Below are 19,775 nucleotides of genomic sequence, written 5' to 3'. Positions count from 1 at the left end.
ACAGTGCTAGGAATTTTAAGAACCCCTGGTTCTAAAATTATAAGAGTCTGAAATGCCGTGGGCGGGACCAAGGGCCTCCTTGTGCCCTGAGCTGACCCCAGGGTGGCTGGAGCCAGGGTCTCTGGGTGGGGGTGGGGGGGCTCATGCCCCCCACTTACCCAGACTTGAGGGCGTGTGGTCTGGCAGCCCCAGTTTGGGGGGAGAGCAATGGATTTACCAGGAGGTGGATGGCCAAGGTTCCAGAACGGGGGCGGGGGGTTGGCGGGGGGTGAGGCTGAACTCCCCCTCTGCTCAAACAGGGTCACAAGGCAGCAGCAAGGGGCACGGGGCTGTCAGCTCAGGGCGATGGCTTCTTTGGGAGACTCAGTTTCCTCATCTGGAAACTGGAGCCAGGCGCTGTCCTCTTAAACAGTGTCGGCAGGGATGGGCAGGAGCTGAGGCTACAGTCCCTGCCCGGTGCCAAGCACTCACTTCGGCTGTGCCCTCCACCTGGAACGTCCTCCCTGATCCGCTTCCCTCCGGGAGCCCCTCTCAGTCCTGGCCTGGCCCCGCATCTGGGGAGGGGCTTCAAGAGGACGCCCATCCACCCCTGCCCCACCCCAGGGAAGGGAGGCCAGCTGCCCGCCCCAAACCCAGCTGCCCCAGGCCTGGCAGCAGCCACAGCCCCGACACTTTCTCAATGAAAGGTATTTGGCCACGGAGACTGACACCTCATCACCCTCAGCCTGGAAGCCAGCTTTACCCGCCGGCCGCGGTGGGGGGGCCCCCCTGGCTCTTCCTGTTCCCCAGGACCCCACGGGGCAGCCCAGAGCCCAGGTTCCCTTGGGCGAGGAACTCCCCCTCCGAGCCTCCCTGTCAGCTAGGGGTGTAGACACAGTGTGTTGTGGATCAACGCACATGCTCCCTGGCTCCCAAGGCATCTCAAAGCATCTCTCCACTCCTGTGCATTTTAGCCTATCCAGGCAGAGGCTGGGGCGCCGGCCCCCCTGGGGCCGCCCAAACCTGGACTCCAGCAGAGTTCTGAGGCCCACCCTCAGAGACTGGGGTTGAGGCCTCTGGGCTTGTCAGATTCTCCCTGACCCCCTAGGCCCCCTAGCCTACCCCTGGCCAAGGGAAGAGGTCCCCACAAAGGAATGGCCTGAGCAAAGGCATGAGGGCTGGAGAGGTTGAGAGCTGTCAGACTGAGCTGGACGGGAGCCAGCGGACCATGTGGGCCCAGTGCTGACCCCACGGGTGTGCTGGGGTCCGTGTGTGAACGTACCTCCCTACCAAGGCCGGATCGGCTCCGCGTTGGCACAGAGCTGAAGCCTCCAAATGCTGCACAGGCACATGATGGCGTGGACGGGAGGGGTGGAGGCAGCAGTGGGTGGGCGGACAGGCGGGTGGTAGAAAGGTAAGTGGGTGGGTGGGTGGGTGTGCAGAGGGCCCTGGGTTAAGGCAACACCCCGCACCCCCACTCCCCGCTGTCACCCCATCCCTGGGGTGAGGGACACAATGCCTCCCATCCCAGGTCCCCAGCAATGCCGCTTTGATGGCCTTCCATGGGGCCAAGGGAGTCCCAAGCATGTGCCGGAGGGGGCTGTTGAGCCATCCAAGGAGCCCCTGCTCCTGCGGGGATTCACTCCAGGGCCCGGGCAGCCCTTTGCCTCTCCCTGTGGGGGCTCAGTTTCCTCTGTCTGGAAAGCGGGGGCGTGGCCAGGAGGACTCGCGCGCGCGCACGCGAGCACACAGAGCCACGCACACAGAGCGCCAGCAAGCGATGTTCTGCCGCCTCCAGACTGAGTCCTGGTGAAGTAGAGGGCCCAGGGCCATGGCCTCGGGCAGCCCGGTCACCATGTGGCCAAGGTGTGGCCAGGCCTCAGCCGGGTGGGGCCTAAGGAGGGGCAGCGTGACCCTGGCTGAGGAAGTCCAGAGCAGGCTCGATTGCTGCCGCCTGGGGCATGGGCCCCTGCCAGGGCCCCTCCCTGCCCAGTGCGGCCCTCGGGCACACGGCCAGGCTCAGAGGAAAAGGCCAGGGCGGCAGCTGCTACCGTGTTCAGCGGTCAGGGCGGCACAGGCTCGGGCTGCCCACGAGTCAGGTCTGCACACACGTGTCACAGACACACTTCTGTGTGACTCTGCCAGGACCCACACACCAGCCCGAGGCACGCCGGGCACCTCGTGGAGGCCTCTGAGCTGCTCGCACACCCATGTCCGTGTCTGCTCCAGGCCTCTTTCCACCTGCCAAGGTCTGGGTCCAGCAGCCGCAGCCTCCATTTTCAGTCCCCAAGACTGACACCATGAGTGGGAAATGAAGCATCTTTAATTGGTTCCTTGCCCCAACCCCCCGCCCCCGGGGGGGGGGGGTCTCCAAGCACCAAACATGTGAGAACTGTGCCCTTCAGCCCCAGAACCAAGAAGCCCTTGCCTGACTTTCACTGGGCCTGGACCCCCACTCTTAACCCCTGCGACCAGCCCCGTAGGCTTTGTTTCAATAAATAACCCCTAGAACAAAGCTTGGGGCAGGGGATCCAATAAAGCACCCAGCTCGGCAACAGGCAGAGGGGGCTTCAGGCGGAAGGCGGGAAATCCCAAGGGGCAGAATATCTGAAATCAGGGTCAAAACACACATAAAATCAGAGCCAGCGCTCGAGCTGGGAATGACTCCTCCCAGGCCTCCGTCGGCTGCCCGATGGTCTCCCAGGATGCTGGCTCCTGCTGTCAGGAAGAACTCCATTTTGCCTCACACAGCGACAGTCCCCTGCCTGGCAGTTCCACAACGCGACACTCCTAGTTCCTATCTTGACTCTGAACTCTGGGCAGGGGAGGGAGAGGGGGGCCCAGAAACCTAGGGAGGGAGCATCTGGGGAAGGGGGCTGAGACTTCCGAGGTACAGAGGAGTCCGGAGCAAGGCAGAGGAGTAAGGCCACGAGCCCAGGTCACTGGCGGGCCCTGCCCCGGCGGGTACGGAGGGGACCTGCGGCTTGAGCCTGTGCCCGGGTCACCTCACCCATCTCCCTGCGGATGTCACCAAGCGCTGTTGCCGGGGACTCCAGCAGCCTCTGGAAGAGGCTAGGCCGGCCGGCTGGTGGCTCCCGACACTGGAAGGTGACAGCTGTGCCAGCATCGGCCTTCATTTCCCTAGAGAAGCCGTCAGAGGAGCCATCGAAGCAGCGGCCGATGGCGATCTCCTTGGCCAGCCTCGGGCTCTGGTCGGTGACCGTGTAGACACCGTAGTTGTGGCCCAGAGGGTCGAGCGGGGCCAGCATGGCGAAGGCAGCCGGGTCGTCAGCTGGGGCGGCTGGGGGGTGCCGGGCCAAGTAATCCCGCAGGAGTCCGTTGACCGCCACTCGGCGGCAGCTGCCCTGGGGCGTGATGGTCACCAGCGTCCGGTCCACCTGACGTTGATCAAATAGCATCCCGCTGCACTTGAACTCCACACAGGCCGCGGACGTGCCGGGGTGCTCGGGGTCTCGGACGCTCCGGGCGTCCCGAAGCCCGTAGAGCTGGCCCTGGGTGCGCGGGTGGCTGCCCCCAGCGTTGTGGGAGCGGACCATGTACTCCTGGGGGCCCTGGATCTTCACCTTGAGGAAGCAGGCCCGGAACTCCTGGGGGTTGGGCCACCAGGCCAGGAGGTCCCCAGTCCAGGAGGCCGGCACGCCCTCGCGGAACGGGACCACGTTGTACTCGTACTTGTCCGCCTCCACGCGCGCGAAGCGGAAGTGGCTGGCGGTCACCGGGGCCTCCTGGCATTCTCGCAGGCTGCGCCACGGGTACACCGGGCCGTTGGCCTCGGCGGGGTCGCCGGGCCTGGGTTTAGCGAGGTTGATGCGGAAGCCGTTGCGTTTGAGGGCTGGGTCGTCGTGGTCGGTGCGGCGGTAGCCCAGCTTGTCCAGGTAGGGCTGCGCCACGCCCACGGTGGCCGCGTGCGGGCGGGGCCGGGAGGGCGCGGGCTCCAGCTCCTCCCCGCCCAGGGTGGCCGTGACCAGGGCAGTGTAGGCGTCCGGCCGGTCCGCGTCGCAGAAGGCGGGGAGGCAGGCGCCGTTGGGGCCGGTGACCGCGCTGTCGAAGCGGCCCCAGGCACGGGGGTTGGCCGCGAAGCCGGGGGCAGGCTCCAGGTTGACCAGCGTCACCACCACACCCTCCACCTGCTCGTTGGGGGTGAACTTGTCGTTGGCATAGGCGCGCACCTTCACGAAGCAGCGGCGGCGCTCGGGCACGTCCAGGTTGAACAGACGCCGCTCGCGGATCTCCACGTTGCCCACTAGGAAGACCCTCTCCTCCCTGCGGACCCGAGGGGCTGCTGACCCCTCTCGCTGGAAGTCGCTCTCCTCCTCCCACAAGCCTGTGTCAGGGTTCAGTGACCACAGCTTCAGGGCCTCCACGTGGCCCTCCATGTGGATCTGGCCGGCATTGACGCGCACGGCCACCGGCCCTGCCTGCAGCTGCTCCGCCGAGCCCGCGGCGCGGAGGTCCACCGCGAACATGCCATAGGTGCGCAGCGGGGCCAGCTCGCCGTCACTGTCCACAAAGCGCAGGTCACTGGGGGCGGCCGCCGCCGAGGTGAGATCTCGGGGGTCCACGAAAGTCACCCGGGCCTCCACGGCCCCCGTGTAGGGTGCACCATCGGCTCTGCGGAAGGCTCCGGGCGGGAGGACCAGCTCGCCCAACGGGTCCTCCTCTTCCAGCTCCCCAAGAGGGATCGTGTTGCTCTGGCTGGCATCTAAGATGACAGGGGCTTTCTTCCGCATGGCTTTGACATCGTGGTATACGCCACCACCTCGAGGGGCAAAAGGCAGAACTCTGACAGTGTCCATGAACTCCCCACTGGGGTCCACGAAAGTTACCACCAGCCGCTGGGTGGAGGGCGGCACCTCGATGGTGAAGTCGCCCTGATAAGATGTGAATCCAATGGGCTCCCGGCCTAGCAGGATCTGGGCAAAACGCAGGGGTTCCCCTGAGTCGGTAGCCACCACGCGTCCCCGAACCAGCCCCCGAGGGGGCAGACATTTCTGACAGCCACACTCAGCCACCACTTTGACGGGGAGGACATAGTTGGAGCAGTGGATCTCCTTGCTCTCCAGGCGGCGAACGGAGCAGCAGCGGGACCCTGAGTCCCCACACCGGGAGCTGGAGCCTGCAGGGCTGGGGCAGAGGGTGTCAGAGCAGAGACCCACGTCCAAGTAGGCGGGGCCACTGCCAGGCTGGCCACAATCGTCTGGGAGCTTGATCAGATGCTCTTGGGGCTGGGGATTGCAGGCTGGCTGGCCCGGGGCTGCAGAGCAAGAAATCAGAGCAGATCAGAGTAAGGGGGAGGGCTCCACTGAAGCCAAGGTTGGGGCCTGGATTGGGATCAGGGGCTCAACCCAGGGGCTCAGTGGGGGCCCGGGATCAGACTCAGCAGGGTCAGAGAGCAGTCTGCAGCTGGGGCTCCATTTGGGGTTGCTTTCTGTGGTGATGGGCCTCGGCTAAGTTTCAGGGCATGCTCAGGGTTGGGGGGCTGAGGGTGCTCACCCAGCACGGTGAGCCGGGCGCTGCCCGAGCGCACGGTGCCCGCATCGTTCCACGCTTTGCAGTGATAGGTGCCTGCCTGGTCTGGGCGCAGCCCCCGCAGCTCCAGATGGGCCCCGTACCTGTGTTCTCGCCGGTCCAGCAGGGTCCCGTTGTGGAACCTGGGTGGCAGGTGGGCAACACCAGGGGGCCCTCAGCACAGGGAAGGGGCTGCATCCGTCCCCCATCCCCCATGCAGCCCAGCAAGGTTGTAGAGCGTCTTTCTCCCAGTCTCTGAGGCACCACATGTCATGGAAAATCCAATCAAACCGCAAAGCTGGGTGCAAGGCCCTTGGGCATGGAGCAGGGCACTCACCAGGAGTATTTCTTGGGCATGGGGGTGCCTGAGGCTTTGCAGCAGAAGGTTACGTTCTGGCCAGCCTCTCGCACTCGGGACTCGGGGTGCTTCACCAGGTAGGGTTTCTCTGGGGGCAAAGGTGGCAAAGGTCCTGCCCCATCCCAGCTTCTCCCAACAAACCTTCCCAAGGGCAGGGCCCCATCCTTGCCCTTCCAGGGATGCCCTGTTTCACCTGTGGCTCTTCTGATGACCTCTCCATTCAAGTTCACCCCATGGCTGCTCAAGATGGTGCCCCATCTTCATGCTGCCCCCCTGCAAGTCCCTGTCTCATCTCGCGCCTTCTCCAACTTCTCACAGTGTATTTGTTCCTCCCATGGCACCATATTTAGTGTTATGCTCTCTCCAGTGGCTGTGTCACATCTTATTTCTTCCCCAGTGACCTCATTCTGCACCACATCCTCCCAAGTGTCACCCAGAATTTCCTTCTTAGCTTCTCAGCCTCCTCACCCTCCTTGCCCTGGGGCACTTACCCAACTTATTAAGGACAACAGTGACCACAGCAGAGATAGAGCCATTGGCCTGGGCCTGGCCCAGGCCTGCAGAGAAGCCATCCATTTGGGCACTGATGTTGGCCCGGCTGCTGGCACACACTCCAGGAATCCGGAAGGTCCCATGGGCATCGGTGATGGCCACGGTGCCAGGCCAGTCTCTCAAGGAGACCCTGGCTCCTGGCAGTGGACGCCCAGATGGGGTGACCACCGAGCCCAGGAGGATGTGGTCAGGACATGTGCAGGTCTTGGAGCTGCAACCTGGGGGACAAAGGCAGGCAGAGGAACAGAGGAGCCTCTTCACTCCCTCCTTCCACTCAATCACTCAGCAAAGATGCCTAGACACCCCCCCCCCCACCTTGTGCCCCTCAGAGGCCTCAGCATGGCCCTGCTTGGAACAGCCTCTTGTGTGAGTGGGGACATAGGGTTGAGCAGTCAGAACTGGGGCAGACCTGTGGTCCAGAGGGGTGAGGAAAATGCCCTGGTGGAGGGGACAGGAGAGGTGACTCTCACGGGACAGAGAGGCTCCTTTTAGCATGAGAGAAAATGTCCAGCAGGGGCTGGGGGCCCAGCTAGGGGTTGGGTCTTGGGCTCAGAACATCTCCCTCCCCTCCCCTCCCAATCCCGCGGTTTCTCCATAAGATGGAAAATTCCACTGACAACGTCAGGGCAGAGGCGTCAGGAGGGCAGAGCCAGGCGGGGTAGGGTGGGGACCCCACTACCCCATTGGCCACCGTGCTCCCCCACCCTGCCATGGGCTCTGCGGGCGCAGTCTCCAGACCATGTTTGTGGAGCCCAGGCGGATCGGAATTTCCAGTCGCCTCCTGGCTGGCCTGGTGTCTGGCCCTGGGAGGGCTTGGGCATGGTGTCTGCCAGGGTGTGAGCGCGTGTCCGCGTGGGCGTGGGGTACGGGAGAGGGGGGCTGTGAATGCCACGCGTGTGTGCCCCAAGCACATGAGCTGGCTTCAGTGTGTCCGTGTCCACCAGGACATCCACACGCTTGGTGGCGCGCCCAAAGCAATGCCCACTCGGATCTGCCCGTGCCTGGACATGACCTTCTTGGCGTTCACCCATCCAGATACACACATTCACCAATGTTCCTCCGCGTGGGGCGGAGGGACGGGGGCGCAGAAGGGAAGGAAGGGCCAGTCTCCATGCGTTCCAAGTTCTGGCCCCCCGACGACCCGCCCCTTCCATTCCAGCCCCATCCCATCAGGCTCATTCCCAACCCGCCTCTCCCCACTAGGTACCCTCCTCAGCAGGCCGCCTCCCTCCAAGTCCAGGCCCCGCCTCTAACTCAACACTCTCCTCCAGGCCCCATCCCTCCTACCTGGACAGGGAGGGCGTACACACTTCTGCGCCTCCAGGGGGCGCCCCGGACACGCATCCCCAGACGGGCTTGGGCAGCGGCGGCGACGCAGGCGACGGCCTGGCCCGCAGCTCCCTGAACAGGGACCCCACGGGCCCCACGCGCCCCACGTGGCCTCTGCGGTAAGGGCGGAGAGGAGGGAAGGTGAGACGGTGGCCCACGCCAGGGACTGCGCCTCCTGGAAATCTAGTAACAATGTAGGACTGGAGGACGCCCCCCGCTAAGTGCGTCCGAGGATGGGTACCCCAAGAGAGAGGTTCTGCCCATTGCTCTCATCAGTTGTCCCCCAGGCGCACCTGTCGAACGTGCAGTTGAGGTAACACCCCATTTGCCCCAACCCCAGATAAGCTCCCCGAGGTTAGCCGTGCTGTTCTCCCTGCGTCCCTCATGCATTTGGGGTCAAAACACGCCCCCCAAAGAATGGAGCTGTTACAAATGAGCAACTGAGGGCAGCAGGAGGGAGATGAGCTCCTGAGGGGTCTTTCTTGTTCCCTACCTGGGCCCCTATTCCCAGGCCTTCCTTTCCAAAGCCCCGCCTCTATATGATCCAGCCCACTCCTTGGGCCCTGCTAAAGGACCCCAGCTCTTTCTAACCACGCCTACATCCACACGGCCCTGCCCCCTTTCCCCAGTACCACCCATCCAAGCTCCACCCACCTATGACCCACGTCTGCCAATCCCCACTCTCTTCTCTGCATGACTAATACCGATCCCGCCCTCTCCCCAGCCCCGCCCAGCCCCACACAGTCCCCGCCCCTCCCTGGGCCCCGCCCTCACCAAGCGGGCAGCGGAAGCGCACGTGGTAGTTGGAGCAGCGGCGGCCGCGGGGCTGCTCGCGGTTGAGGCACCAAAAACCTCGCGTGGGGTTCAAGTGCACACGCTCGCCTACAGTGGACGGCAGGGCCCAGTCCGTGGTGCGCGCCTCCAGCGCCAGCGGCCGCGGGCACACGCGCGCTGGCCCGTAATAGAAGCGGATGGCAGCCAGGCTCTCGAAGTCGCCGTCGCCGCCGGGGTGGTCCACGTTGAACCAGGACGTCCACTGGCTGGCCTCTGTGGGCACCGCACGCTCTGGGACCCGGGCCACAGCCTGTCGGGCCTCATCAGTGCATGCACGGGCCAGGAAGCGGCCTGCCCACCCCCATCTCCGAGGTAACTGTTTACCTGCTAAGACGGTCACCCCACCCCCAATGAGCACGGGCTAACCCAGCCCGCCCTTGACCCGCCCAGATCCAGGGTCCTCTAGGGCCCAAGGAGCTATAAAGGGATTAGGGGAGGTTGGCCTCCGCTAGCACCAGCCCCCGTCCTGCTGCCCAATACTTGAGCTGGCCCGTTAGTTCAGGTTGACATTTTGCCACGCTGACATCTTGACACTGTCTCAGCAGCCCCCAACCTTAAAATTAAGCCTGTCCCCCACGTCAGAATTCAGAACCCCTGAGGTGTGAGGAGACACAAAGGTAGCAGGAGGAGACCCGATGGAGAGCAGCCATTGCCTGGCTGCTCCTGGGTAGAGCCAGCTGGGCCCTTGCTCACTGCCTGGATGAACCCACCAGGCAACCTGTTTCACAGAAGCCACAGGTGGGGACGGTCTGGCCCCCCCGAAGTCAGCTTCTGCTTCCATCAACTCCCGCCCCCACCGCCCCCCACCGCCCCTGCGCGGGGGGGGGGGGGGGTGCTCGCTCCTTTCCTGACTTTCCCAGCTAGGAAACCAGAGACCCAGGTTCCAGAACTACAGGTCTGGAATCTACTAGAAGCACCCTGCATGAGGCTTCCAGTAGCAGGGAGGAAGCACCCACTCCCACCCTACATTGGTTTCCTCCTTGACAAAACAGGCCCTGGACTCTCACCCCTCTGCTCCTAAAACAGACTTCTTGGGGCACCTGTGCCAAGGGCTGCCATGTCCAGGGACCAGGAAGTTACTGGCCTTTCACCCCTTGTGTCCCCTCCTTACATGACCACACCAACCAGAGCTCACATAGTGAGTCCACAGCAGAGCCAGGACTTGGACCCAGGATGACTCACCTTCCCAATCCTCCAGGGCTGGTGAGGGCTGTCCGGGGCGCAGAGATGGGCCTTCAAAGCCCCAGGCAGTTGCTGTGGGCTCCTCAGGGGGGGTAGTGACTGTGGAAGGGATGAGGAATGGAGGGAAGGAGACATGCTGATGGGGACCTCTGTGGGCTGCTTGTATACAAGGTGCTGTCATGATCATCCCCATTTCACGGGGCAGGGTTGGGGGGTAGTGAGTGAGGGTCTCAGAAGCCAGAACCATCTCTCTGGCTGACCCCAAGGAATGCAGGAACCCCCCCCCTCCGCCGCCTCCAGGAAACCTCCCTATGGCCCCTACCCCCAATCTCCTGCAGCCCCATCCCTCCCTCTGCCCTGGCCAGGATGCCATAGTCTGGGGAAGTCTGTGTGTCTGGTCTGACCCAGTTCTCCCCCTCAGTGTGCCCAGCGACCATGAGTTTAGTTGGCTCTGCCTCTGCCCTCAGGTGGAGCTGCGTTCTTCATCCATTTGCGGGGTTGGAGGTCTCTCCCTCAGTGTACCTTCCATGCCTTCACTCGGGGCCCAAGCTGCCATTGGGAGGTCTTTGGAATCTAGCCTGGCTTCTCTGACCTTGAGTTATCTAAGATAGCCAGGCTGAGCGGTGACCTCAGACAAGTCCCTTCCCTGTCTGTGTCTCAGTCTCCTCATCTGAGAAATGGATCCAGAGCCCTGTTCCACTGAGTGCTCCCGAGACGGGAAGTTTTCTGAATGGTGTGTTTGTGGAAGAGGAGGAGTTGTGTTTGAGGGGACCGCTCTGACCCCTGAATCCTGGGCCAAGACACAATGCTTCAGAGTCCAAATGCTGGGGGTGAGACCGGCCCCCTGCTGTCCCCAGGAACCTAAAGGAGCCTAAAGTTCATATGGATACTCCGAGTTCCCCTACCTCTCTTGAGGAGGCGAGAGAACAGAGAAGTTTCCTCCCTTCCCTCCCCCGGGCCCGTTGTTGGTCCCAAGAATCCATACCCCCGACGCCCCTTCACTCCGCTCCCGGGCTGACGAAGGGGGACCCAGGTCTGAGGAAGCCAGAGGGTCCCTTGGTTCCCTCTCCCGGAGCGGCTGCGTGCCAGGCCTAGGGGTCTGGGCTGGGGTCATGGGGCGCCTCACCTCGAGCCCCCGCCAGGTGCGCGGCGGCGACAAAGAGGCAGAGTAGTGGCGGCAATGACGCCATGGCCGGGTCCGAGAGTCCGAGGGAGGGTCCGGGCTCCGCGGCGCGCTCGGATCCGACTCCCGCGGGTCTGGCGGCCGCTGGGGCTGAGGGTGGGGGCGGGAGGTGACCGCAGGCCACGCCCCGTGCAGGCCACGCCCCTTGCAAGCATCGCTCCCTGGCCCTGGGTGACTTCGGTGAGCTAGCAACCTCTCCGGTCGCCCCCTTCGGTGCGTCCGGCTGTGCCTCCGCCCTCAGGCTGGCCTGCGTCCTCCCCACCCCCCCACCCCCACCCCCCGTCGCCAGCTGGAAGTCCCTCCCTCAACCCACTCTCCATTCTCCACCTTGGGTCCCAAGCTGCCTGCGGGACGTGCCTCTTGGAATGGAGCCTGAGGCTGCCCAAACACTCACGCTTCGGGCAGCCGTTTAGGCGGCGAGGAATCCTCCATCGAGTCTAACTTCAATCCTGTTGGCGTTAGGCCACCCCAAGCAGGCTGGAGGTCCCACCCCGAATCTACCTTCTTCTCTTCTGGCTCGAGTTTTCCCGGCCAGCGGGAAGTCCCGCTCTACGACTACCCTCCGCGCCTCCAGCCTTGGGCTCCGGGGGGCGGCGGGAAGTCCCTCCCCGAGTCTGCCCACCCCCGCAGCGGAGCCGGCGCACAGAGGAGGCGGAGGCGAGGTGGTGGGGGGACGTCTGTTTATTGGCGGGGGTCCAAGCCGCGGGGACGCGGGTGGCGGTCAGAGCGCCGCGACGCAGTCGGTGCCCGTGTATCCTGGCAGGCGTAGAGCGAACTTTCGGCGCACGTCGTCGGGCACGAATCTGCCGGCCACGAAGTGGTGGCGGCCGGAGAAGCGGCCGGCGCAGCGCTTGGGCGCAGCGAGCGATACCAGCACGTCCGGTCGGAGCCCGTCCTCGGCGTCGCCGCCGCCGGTCTCGGCGTCCCAGCCTGAGGGAGGGAGGGAGGGAGGGAGGGTGGGGGGATCGGGAGCTGGGAGGGGTGCTTGCCTTCAGGCGAGAGAGTCTTGCCTCCTCTCCACCCGTTTCCCCTTCCCCATCAGACTCAGCCTCTGCTCTCTGACGCGTGAGGCTTGGTCAGACCTGCCTCCCCATAGTACTGAGCCTCCGCCCTCAGACCAGTGTCTCCCCTTCCTTGGAGATGTTTCCCTCCTCCTATGACCAGGGCGTCGGCCCTCATCTTTTCTGCCCCTGCTGCCATCATGCAACCAACCTTTCTTCTCCCTCTGACTCAGCCTCTGCCTTCAGACTACATCGTTTCCACCTGCTGCCCTTTCCCAGTCAGACCCATGCCTCTGCCTTTGGACCCAGCATCTGTCCCAATTCCTTCCTCCCGATCGATCTTGACCTTCCCCACTTCGACTAGAGCCTCTTTCCACCCAGGCTTCCTAGCCAGCCTTCCTCCTCTGACCAGATCCCCACTCTCCACTCAGGGCAGACTGGCCTTCATCCTCAGGCAAGCCTCCCCCGCCAAGACCTGTCTCCTTACTCCTGGTCCTTGCCTCTGACAGGATGTGGCCCCCTCCCCACCCAACCCCGACGTCCATCCTCCTCCCTCTGACCTGACATCTCTGTCTTCATCCTCACACTAGATCTTGCCTTTTGAATGGACAGGACCCCGCCCCCTCCCTCACTGTGCCCTAGCCTCTGCCAGCTCTCAAATGAGCCTCTACCTTCAGACTAGGGGCCTTGGCTTCTCCCCTGCTTCTGACCAGAGTCTGGAGCCACTAACTAAAAGCCTTCTCCGTCTGACTTTAATCCTTCCTTCTGTGACCCTAGTCTCTACCTTCAGACCAGACAGCTCCCCTCTTCATAGCTAACCCCTTGCTCTGTGGCACCCTGCTGGGGGTGGCCCTGAGGTCTTGAAAGCTGGGGGACATCCCCCTGAGTATGGCCACCCCTGTGGAGGGTCCGGCTGGCCAGCAGCTGTTTGTTCCGTCTGCCCGTCGCCTAATGGCTCCAACAGGCGTGGGGCGGCGGCCAGGACGGGCGAGGCCTTTGCCGAGTGAGCTCACGTCTGCCCAGGCAACTGGGCCAGGGTGGGCAGCGGGCATGCTGGGCCGGGTGTGGAGGGGTTGGGACAAGGGATCACCTGGGCAGCAGCCTCTGTCTTCCCCATCTTAGGGATGGACGTGACCCTCACCCAGAGTGCATGAGCCATCCACGATGGGGAAACTGAGGCTCAGAGAAGGCAGACAGGCTGGGCCCATCAGAAACTGGGGTGCAGAGGGCCCCCCTCCCAAGGCCCCAACATGCCCCGCCCCCGCCTGCCTGGCATGCCTGAAGGAATGTCCAGGCTCACAAGGGGGATGGACAGCAGCTTGAGTGTGGCCAGCGCACGAGTGCAGGGGCCTCCGATCTCTCCCGGCTCCACACCAGGGCCCAGCACGGCATCCACCACCAGCCCATAGGCATCGTTGATGAGCTGGACCTGAGAGGGCGGGCATGGTTAGAAGGTGGCCTTTTGGCACTGCCTCCCCCTCCCCCCCTCAGTTGCCACCAAGCGCTGACCTCTGTGGGCAAATAGGACAGGAAGGGGATGTCCATTTTCTCGCACTGGGTAGTCAGGTCCCGGTGCAGCAGGTCTAGTGAGCGTGTAGGGTAGAAGATGGTCGGTTCATACTCCTGGTGGGGAGGGGCAGAAAGGAGTCGGCCCTGAGGGCCCTTCCAGGCTTCCTACTGGGCCTTACTTAGCCCCCAGATCTGGATATGAGGCCAGAGACCCTGCCTGGGGCAAGCACTGGGCATATTCTGTCCCTCCTGGGACACTATCAAGAGGAGGAATTAATTTCTGCGGGGACAGGGTTGAGGGGGTGACCCTAGGAGGCCAAGGGGGTCCTTGCTACTCACAAACACCCGCAGGTGCCGGGCACAGACCAGCCCCACCGCCCCGTTCTGCTCCGGGCCACACACGACCAGCACTGTCCTCTGCTTCCGGGAGAGAGTTGGCAAGGGGAACACCTGGCAGGGGGCACAGCAAAGGCAAAGGCATGATGCTTGGAATTCCTCCTTATTCGGGTGGGGAAACTGAGGCTCGGAGTAGCGAAGGAACGGGCATGGGCCTGGAGGCAATAGAACAGGAGGAAAGACATTCTGGGCAAGGGGCGTAGCCCCTTGGGGCCTCAGTTTCCTCCTTGGAGATGCAGAGTCCTTGCTTCAGGCTCTGCCAAGCTGGAGCAGGAAAACGTGCCTTCTGCCACCACCCGGCGCCCAGAGTGTGGTTTGTTTATTCTCGGCCTGAGTTGCAGACATTCTTCCACCTTTTTCCACCGCAGTGGCTGCCCCTCCCCCGCCCACGTTTCCAGGCCTCAGCCCTCCCAGAGGCCCCAAAGTTGGTGGGAGGGGGGGGGGCAGAGGGAGGGTATTTTTTCCAACCTGAGATGCCCTGTCTCTCTCCATCTGCCTCTGTCTTCATCTATCTTTCTCTCTGTATCTCTCTGTGTCTGTCCCCGTCTGTCTCTCTGTGCCTTCATCTCTGTCTCCTAGACTCTGTGTCTCTGTGGGCCTGTGCATCAGTCTCTTTAACACAGGAGTTAAGAGCACTGGTGTTCAAGTCACAGCCCTGCCCTGACTCTCTGCATGGCCTCTGCCCCCTCTCCTCTCCCAGCCTCACTTGGCCTCTATCGATTGGGAGTGACAGTGGCACTGACATGGGGCCTCTCTCGGAGACAGGGCACCCCAGGGGGCCTGGCTGTACCCTGACCTCCAACCACACAGAGAGCCAGGTATACCTTTTTGTCTCCTCCCCAAGGTCTCGGTGAGGTCCTGAGCCACCTGCGACCACACTAAGCCAGGTGCGGAGCCCTGAGACCGGAGACTGAGGGAGGCAACAGTGACTCCAGCTTGACTGGGACCGAGGGCCCTCCGGACAGACTTGGGGCTTTCGGGGCAAAAACTGGACGGCGACTGGTCAGCAAGGGCCAGGCAGGAGTTTACTACGCTGGGTTTACTTTTACTTTTGGGGTTTCACCATTTCCTTCTCCTTCGGGACCTTCACTCGGGATGTTTCATTTGAAATAGAAATATTAAAAAAAAAAACACACACACAACATGAAGAAAGCGATTGTGTTCAACAAAAGTCTGCAGTGGCGACAAGAAGAGGAGGAAGACAGGGAGGCAGCGAAGGGTTACATGTGGGAGCCCTGACACCATCGGGCACTTCTCTAAGGCATTCATGTTTATTAGCTGGTGTCCGTTTATTGCTCTTTCTTTGGAGGGGGAAACAGGCCCGCGGTTTGGCAACATGATCAAAAGCATTGGATAGCGGCATCTTCGTTGCTTATCACTCTCGCATCCCTTGCAGGCACCTCGAGGCTGGGACTCTGCTAACTCCTCCCTAGGACCTACACTATGCAGGCCACCCCTGCCTCTGGGCCTCAGTTTCCTCATCTGCAGCATGGGGGGGGGGGTACTCCGCCTCCAGGAACCGATGTCTCCTTTACGGAGATCCAATTGATGGCAGAGGCAGGTGGTCACATCTGTACCTCAAGGACCTCAGGACCATCCTGCAGCAGCTTTAGTCTCTGCTCCCCGGCCTCCAAGTCTCTGGGGACTTCTCTGTCTGCCCTGACCCTCACTGACACCTGGGGTCTTGGGTCCCTGCCTGCTCTAGACCAGTGATGGTCCTCTCTGGGCCTCAGTTACCCCACCTGAGTGATGGGCTGGAGTGGCTCCACACAAAAAGGGGTTTCTTGAGTCCTGGATCAGCCTGACCACAGGGCTCATGCAGCTAGGCCTCCTCTGCTCTGGTAGGCTGGCCATCTGGTTGGGGTCAAGGTCAAAGATCAGGGGTTAGATACCTTGGTCACAGCCACAGCACTAGCATGGCCACACAACTCCACCAGCTGCTGCCGCCCAAAGCGATAATCTTCCAGCAGCTCCCGCTCCAGGGCTGCCGCCTCTGCAGTGCTGGGGGACAGAGTGGGGAGAGACGCTCAAAGACACACAGAAAGACAGAGACAGAGGCTCAGATGGAACCGGTAATGTTCCACTAATATCTCCAGCTAGGCCCTAATGCGCCCCCCCCCCCCCTCAGTTTCCCCACCAGACGTGCTGGCGATTGACTGGCACAGCGGAAGGTTTAAGCTGAAGCCCAAGGCACGGGCGCCCTCTGGTGGTCGAGGGAGGCGTGGCGGCGCGTGTTGGTTCTATTGCCCCAAAGCGTGGCAGACTGGAGCCGGGCCCAGATGCGCCCGCCCCCACCGCGGAAAGAACCCAGAAGGAGGAATGGAGCGTGAGAGACTTTGATGGGGGCGAGGGGCCAGTTGCATGCAGTGGAAACCGCTGAGCAAGCTCCAGAACACTGGAGGGGGCAGACTGGCCTGGGGAGGGGGGTGGTGCCTGAGGGAGGCGGATTTTGAAGGCTGCAGAGGGGTTCACTTAGGGAGGTGGATGGGGAGCCCATGGCTATGGGGCCTTATTGGTGACCCTGCAATAATTGTGGCCAGAGAATTGGGGCTTACCCATCTGGGGTGAAGGTCTGCCATCAACTCACCGAGTGACTGGGCTCTGTCACATCTGAGTTTTGCTTCCTCTTTTGCAAAAGTAAAGGCAGGGAGGATAGACTAGATAATTTTCAAGGTCCATTTCAAAATGCAAACATGGGGCCCGCTATTTAAGATTTAAGAATTTTCAGATAATGACAACAGCATGAGACTAAGCGTTGGGCCCTATTAAGAGCAGGGACCAAGCTGGCCCTGGCTTAGGGACCTTCCAAGGAGCACCTACCCCCCCACCTCAGCAGACCCTAGAGAGCCTAGTAGTGGTAGTAGGACCAGGCCCAGAAGAATCAGAACATTCAAGCACTCTGAGAAGCCAAATGACTTGCCCAGGGTCACCCAGGAAACAAGGGGGACAAACCGAGACTTCTGCCCTTGGTGTCTGTCTCCAGAGCCATGGATAGGGTGTGAGCAAAGAGGCAGGGGCAGACCTACAGACAGCAGAGGTTTCTTAGGATGAATCTTTAGGGTCCTTCCTTCAGTTCTGTGAGGAGACCACAATCTTTTGGCCAATTTTTGCAGTGTGGTCAGGCTGGGCAGGAGGAGGGGCATAAGTAAGGACTGCTGTGGGATGGGGAATCAGGGAGGACTTCTGGAGGAGCTGGCCTGGAGCACTATGGGAGGTAATCCACGTGGTAAGAACAGCGAGGGTGGGAATGAGCTTGGCAGATTCTAGGGACGGAAGTGAGGCCAGTGTGGCTAGAGCGGAGCAAGCAAAACAGAAACTGGGTCAGAAAGGCACTTCGGGGGTCCACATAGATGGGGGAGGGGGATGGAGGCTTAGGGCAGGGAGTCTACATGCCCTGAATCATCCCAACCAGAGCCAGATTCAACCCCACCTGACTTCAAGGTTGAAAGACCAGTTGAGGAAAAGGAGCTCACGGTGGGACAAATGAGGAGCACCCCTCTGGGCAGGCCACCTCGGTCCCAGGAAAGAACATGGGAGAAGGTGTTTGGGAATGTGGTTCATTCCTCCACCTTCAGCTTGTGACGGGTCTGGCTGTTGCCCCCACAGGAGGGCAGAGAGGAGTGTGGGAGGACCACCCATTCCTCCTTTTCTTCCTCTGCCCCAAAGTTTTGGCCTCAGGCCACCACTTGGAACATTATCTCCCTGCCTAACTGGTCATTAGAGTGATAATGGGGACTCCATGGGCAGAGGATGGTTCAGGCTAGGAGCCTGGGAGTGGCGACCACGGTGGCAGCTCTGGGTCGGGTATGAGTGGGAATTAGGGCTGGTGGGGGAGGGAAACAGGGCAGAGCCATGTGGGACTGGGCAGGGCGGGGGGCTCAGCTATGAGGGTGCCTCTTGCTGCTCCCAACATCAGCTCCCAGATGAGAGGAGCTGTGAGGACCAGGATTCCCCCACAAGCAGGAAGGCTGAAGTGGCCTGCTTTCAAAGGAACTGGGCCTGACACTCCCAAAATACTTCCGGGGCAGGCCCTTACGGAGGCGAAGCCAAGGCCAGGGCACCCGTGCCAGACCCTCCCTGCTCTCTTGGCTCCCTCTGCTTCTCCACCTTCGGGCCTCTGCCCACCAGCCCACCATCTTTGCCCATCTGGCTGCCTACAGCAGTTTCATGGCCCCCAAGCTCAACACAAGAGCCACGGGGCTCTGAAACTTGAATGCCAGATGACATCACCACTTGTCTCAAACCTACTTATGGCTCCCCAATATTCAGAGAATATTCAAATTCCTCACCACACCTACACGCCCATTATGTCTCTTACCTGTTTCCTCTCCACTTGCCATGTTCTACTCCTACCCGCCCCACGGCGCCCCATCACCCCTCAGCTGGCATCTGAGGCCCCACGCAATCCCCCCCCCCCCCCATGCCAGATGAAATCGCAGATCCAGCTTCCTTCTGCCTAGGATGTGCTGGGTCTACAGGCTCAATCTGGACATCAATCAGTCACTGGACAGTGTCTGCCCTGAGGGCCTGAATGGACAGTGGGCAGAGAAGGACAGATTTGTCAGCCAAATCTGGTTTCCACTGAGGTCCACAGCCCTGCTTGGAGTCCCAGGGCACAGGGACTTAAAGGAGGACATAAGATGAGGACTCAGGACGAGGTGGGAGACACAGCCACAGCTGGCTATTTCAGACCCCAAATCCAATCAAACTACCGGCAAGTGGTCCATGTGTTCAAAAATGCCCCTAGCCCTGGCTCAGGCAGTGGCTTCCTTCCCCGGCCCTCAGTTTCCTTCTCTGGACAAGAAGATAGTCGCAGGTGGACCACCAAGAGGGGTGTGAGTGAGGAGCTAACAGCTCAGCTCTTCCCAGGGAAGACGGGGAGATGAGGGTGGGAGCGCCAGGGTCCCTGGGTGAGTTGGAAAGGGGAGGTGGGCCTTGATTGGGTTGAAGGGTGATGGGAGAGCTACTAGTGGTGTTCTGAATAATTCAGAAGGGCGGGCTGAGGAGGATGCAGTTTCCCTGGCAACTCGGCTAGGAGGCGTTGGCAGCAGCAGGCTTCAGGCTTCGTCTTTCCAGTGAAATGCGGGGTGGGCCTTGGATTCCCCCCAGGCTCCATCCCGGCCATGCCCTTCCTCTGATCTATCCTGCCCATGATGCCCCCCTCCCAGCCATGCCCTTGCCTCGGGGCCGCATCCTTGCCACAGTCTTTGACGTCCCCATCCCTGGCTGACCTGAGGAAACGCCGCTCCTCGGGCGCCTCCACTGGGTCCGGGCGGGCCGCGTTGCTCATGGCCAAGGTAAGCCGGGACGCGCAGCCTGGCTGCCACCGCCACAGCCTTTTAAGAGCATCCCAGGGCAGATGGGGGCGTCCCCGGTCCTCCTCCCTTCCCGCCCACCCTGTGTATCCGCCAATCAGGTGACACCGCGAAGGCGCTGCGCGCAGGGATTGGCTGGCGGGTGCAGGCAGATTTAACCCTTTGGTGCCAGGAGCGGAGCTGCCTCGGGGACGGAGAAGAGTAGAGACGTGGGTATTAGCAGGGCAAGGCACGGACGGGTAGCGACGGACCTGCTACCCCTGTAATGGGGTCTTGGCCTGGGGGCAAGGGGACCTACCTCTGACACCCCTCTACCCCATGCTCCACTCTTCAGATCCCCCATTTACTGATGAGTCCAGGGTGCAGGATGGGGAGCCCCGGCCTGGGGGGGGTGGGCTGCTGACAACCAGGACTTCAATAGAGGTAGGTAAATCCAGGCATATTCTTGAGCCAAGGCTGATGGATCCAGGGGCAGTCTCTGGGTGGGTTTTGAAACCACCCTACCTGGCATCTTCTGCAGAGACCCCAGGTCTAGACCCTATATCCCCAGGCCGTGTGCAACCCAATGGTGTCCCACGAGCCTTCCCTCAGTCGCCGGGACACAGGCA

At 61.9% G+C, this 19,775-nt stretch overlaps 2 protein-coding genes across 4 annotated transcripts; both read right to left on the bottom strand.

The window, feature by feature from the left end:
• Positions 1–2,284: 2,284 nt before the first annotated feature.
• CILP2 (cartilage intermediate layer protein 2) lies at positions 2,285–11,503 on the bottom strand. Of its 2 annotated transcripts, none has more exons than XM_003982126.5 (9): positions 11,274–11,503; positions 10,890–11,036; positions 9,764–9,862; positions 8,522–8,794; positions 7,706–7,861; positions 6,358–6,636; positions 5,846–5,954; positions 5,494–5,651; positions 2,285–5,254 (listed from the first exon to the last, which is right to left on the bottom strand). In XM_003982126.5, the coding sequence occupies exons 2-9, from the start codon at positions 10,951–10,953 to the stop codon at positions 2,919–2,921; spliced, it is 3,474 nt and encodes a 1,157-aa protein (XP_003982175.2). In that variant the 5' UTR covers positions 10,954–11,036; positions 11,274–11,503; the 3' UTR covers positions 2,285–2,918. The 2 variants fall into 2 exon arrangements, with proteins under 2 accessions (XP_003982175.2, XP_044904795.1); XM_045048860.1 differs by having other exon boundaries at positions 11,341–11,503.
• A 106-nt stretch (positions 11,504–11,609) lies between these two features.
• YJEFN3 (YjeF N-terminal domain containing 3) lies at positions 11,610–19,635 on the bottom strand. Of its 2 annotated transcripts, none has more exons than XM_003982125.6 (6): positions 19,084–19,635; positions 15,745–15,853; positions 13,796–13,906; positions 13,457–13,570; positions 13,226–13,376; positions 11,610–11,876 (listed from the first exon to the last, which is right to left on the bottom strand). In XM_003982125.6, the coding sequence occupies exons 1-6, from the start codon at positions 19,140–19,142 to the stop codon at positions 11,668–11,670; spliced, it is 753 nt and encodes a 250-aa protein (XP_003982174.3). In that variant the 5' UTR covers positions 19,143–19,635; the 3' UTR covers positions 11,610–11,667. The 2 variants fall into 2 exon arrangements, with proteins under 2 accessions (XP_003982174.3, XP_019675819.3); XM_019820260.3 differs by having other exon boundaries at positions 13,248–13,376.
• Positions 19,636–19,775: the final 140 nt, after the last annotated feature.

Source organism: Felis catus, chromosome A2 (assembly GCF_018350175.1).
Source record: "Felis catus isolate Fca126 chromosome A2, F.catus_Fca126_mat1.0, whole genome shotgun sequence".
Taxonomy (NCBI): Eukaryota; Metazoa; Chordata; class Mammalia; order Carnivora; family Felidae; genus Felis; species Felis catus.
The sequence above is the reverse complement of the archived record's forward strand: the minus strand, read 5'-3'. Positions and strand labels throughout refer to the sequence as shown.

Bases quoted from the DNA above. Each gene is read 5' to 3' on its own strand.
- CILP2 (XM_003982126.5), bottom strand. From the start codon at position 10,953: ATGGCGTCATTGCCGCCACTACTCTGCCTCTTTGTCGCCGCCGCGCAC. The intron at 6,637-7,705 runs GTAGGAGGGATG...TTTGTCCCCCAG, and splicing joins TGTACGCCCTCCCTGTCCAG to GTTGCAGCTCCAAGACCTGC. The intron at 5,652-5,845 runs GTGAGTGCCCTG...CCTGCCACCCAG, and splicing joins ATGCCCAAGAAATACTCCTG to GTTCCACAACGGGACCCTGC.
- YJEFN3 (XM_019820260.3), bottom strand. From the start codon at position 19,142: ATGAGCAACGCGGCCCGCCCGGACCCAGTGGAGGCGCCCGAGGAGCGG. The intron at 13,377-13,456 runs GTCAGCGCTTGG...CCGCCCTCTCAG, and splicing joins TGTCCTATTTGCCCACAGAG to GTCCAGCTCATCAACGATGC. The intron at 11,877-13,247 runs GTGAGCCTGGAC...TCCCTCCCTCAG, and splicing joins AGCTGCTGTCCATCCCCCTT to GCTGGGACGCCGAGACCGGC.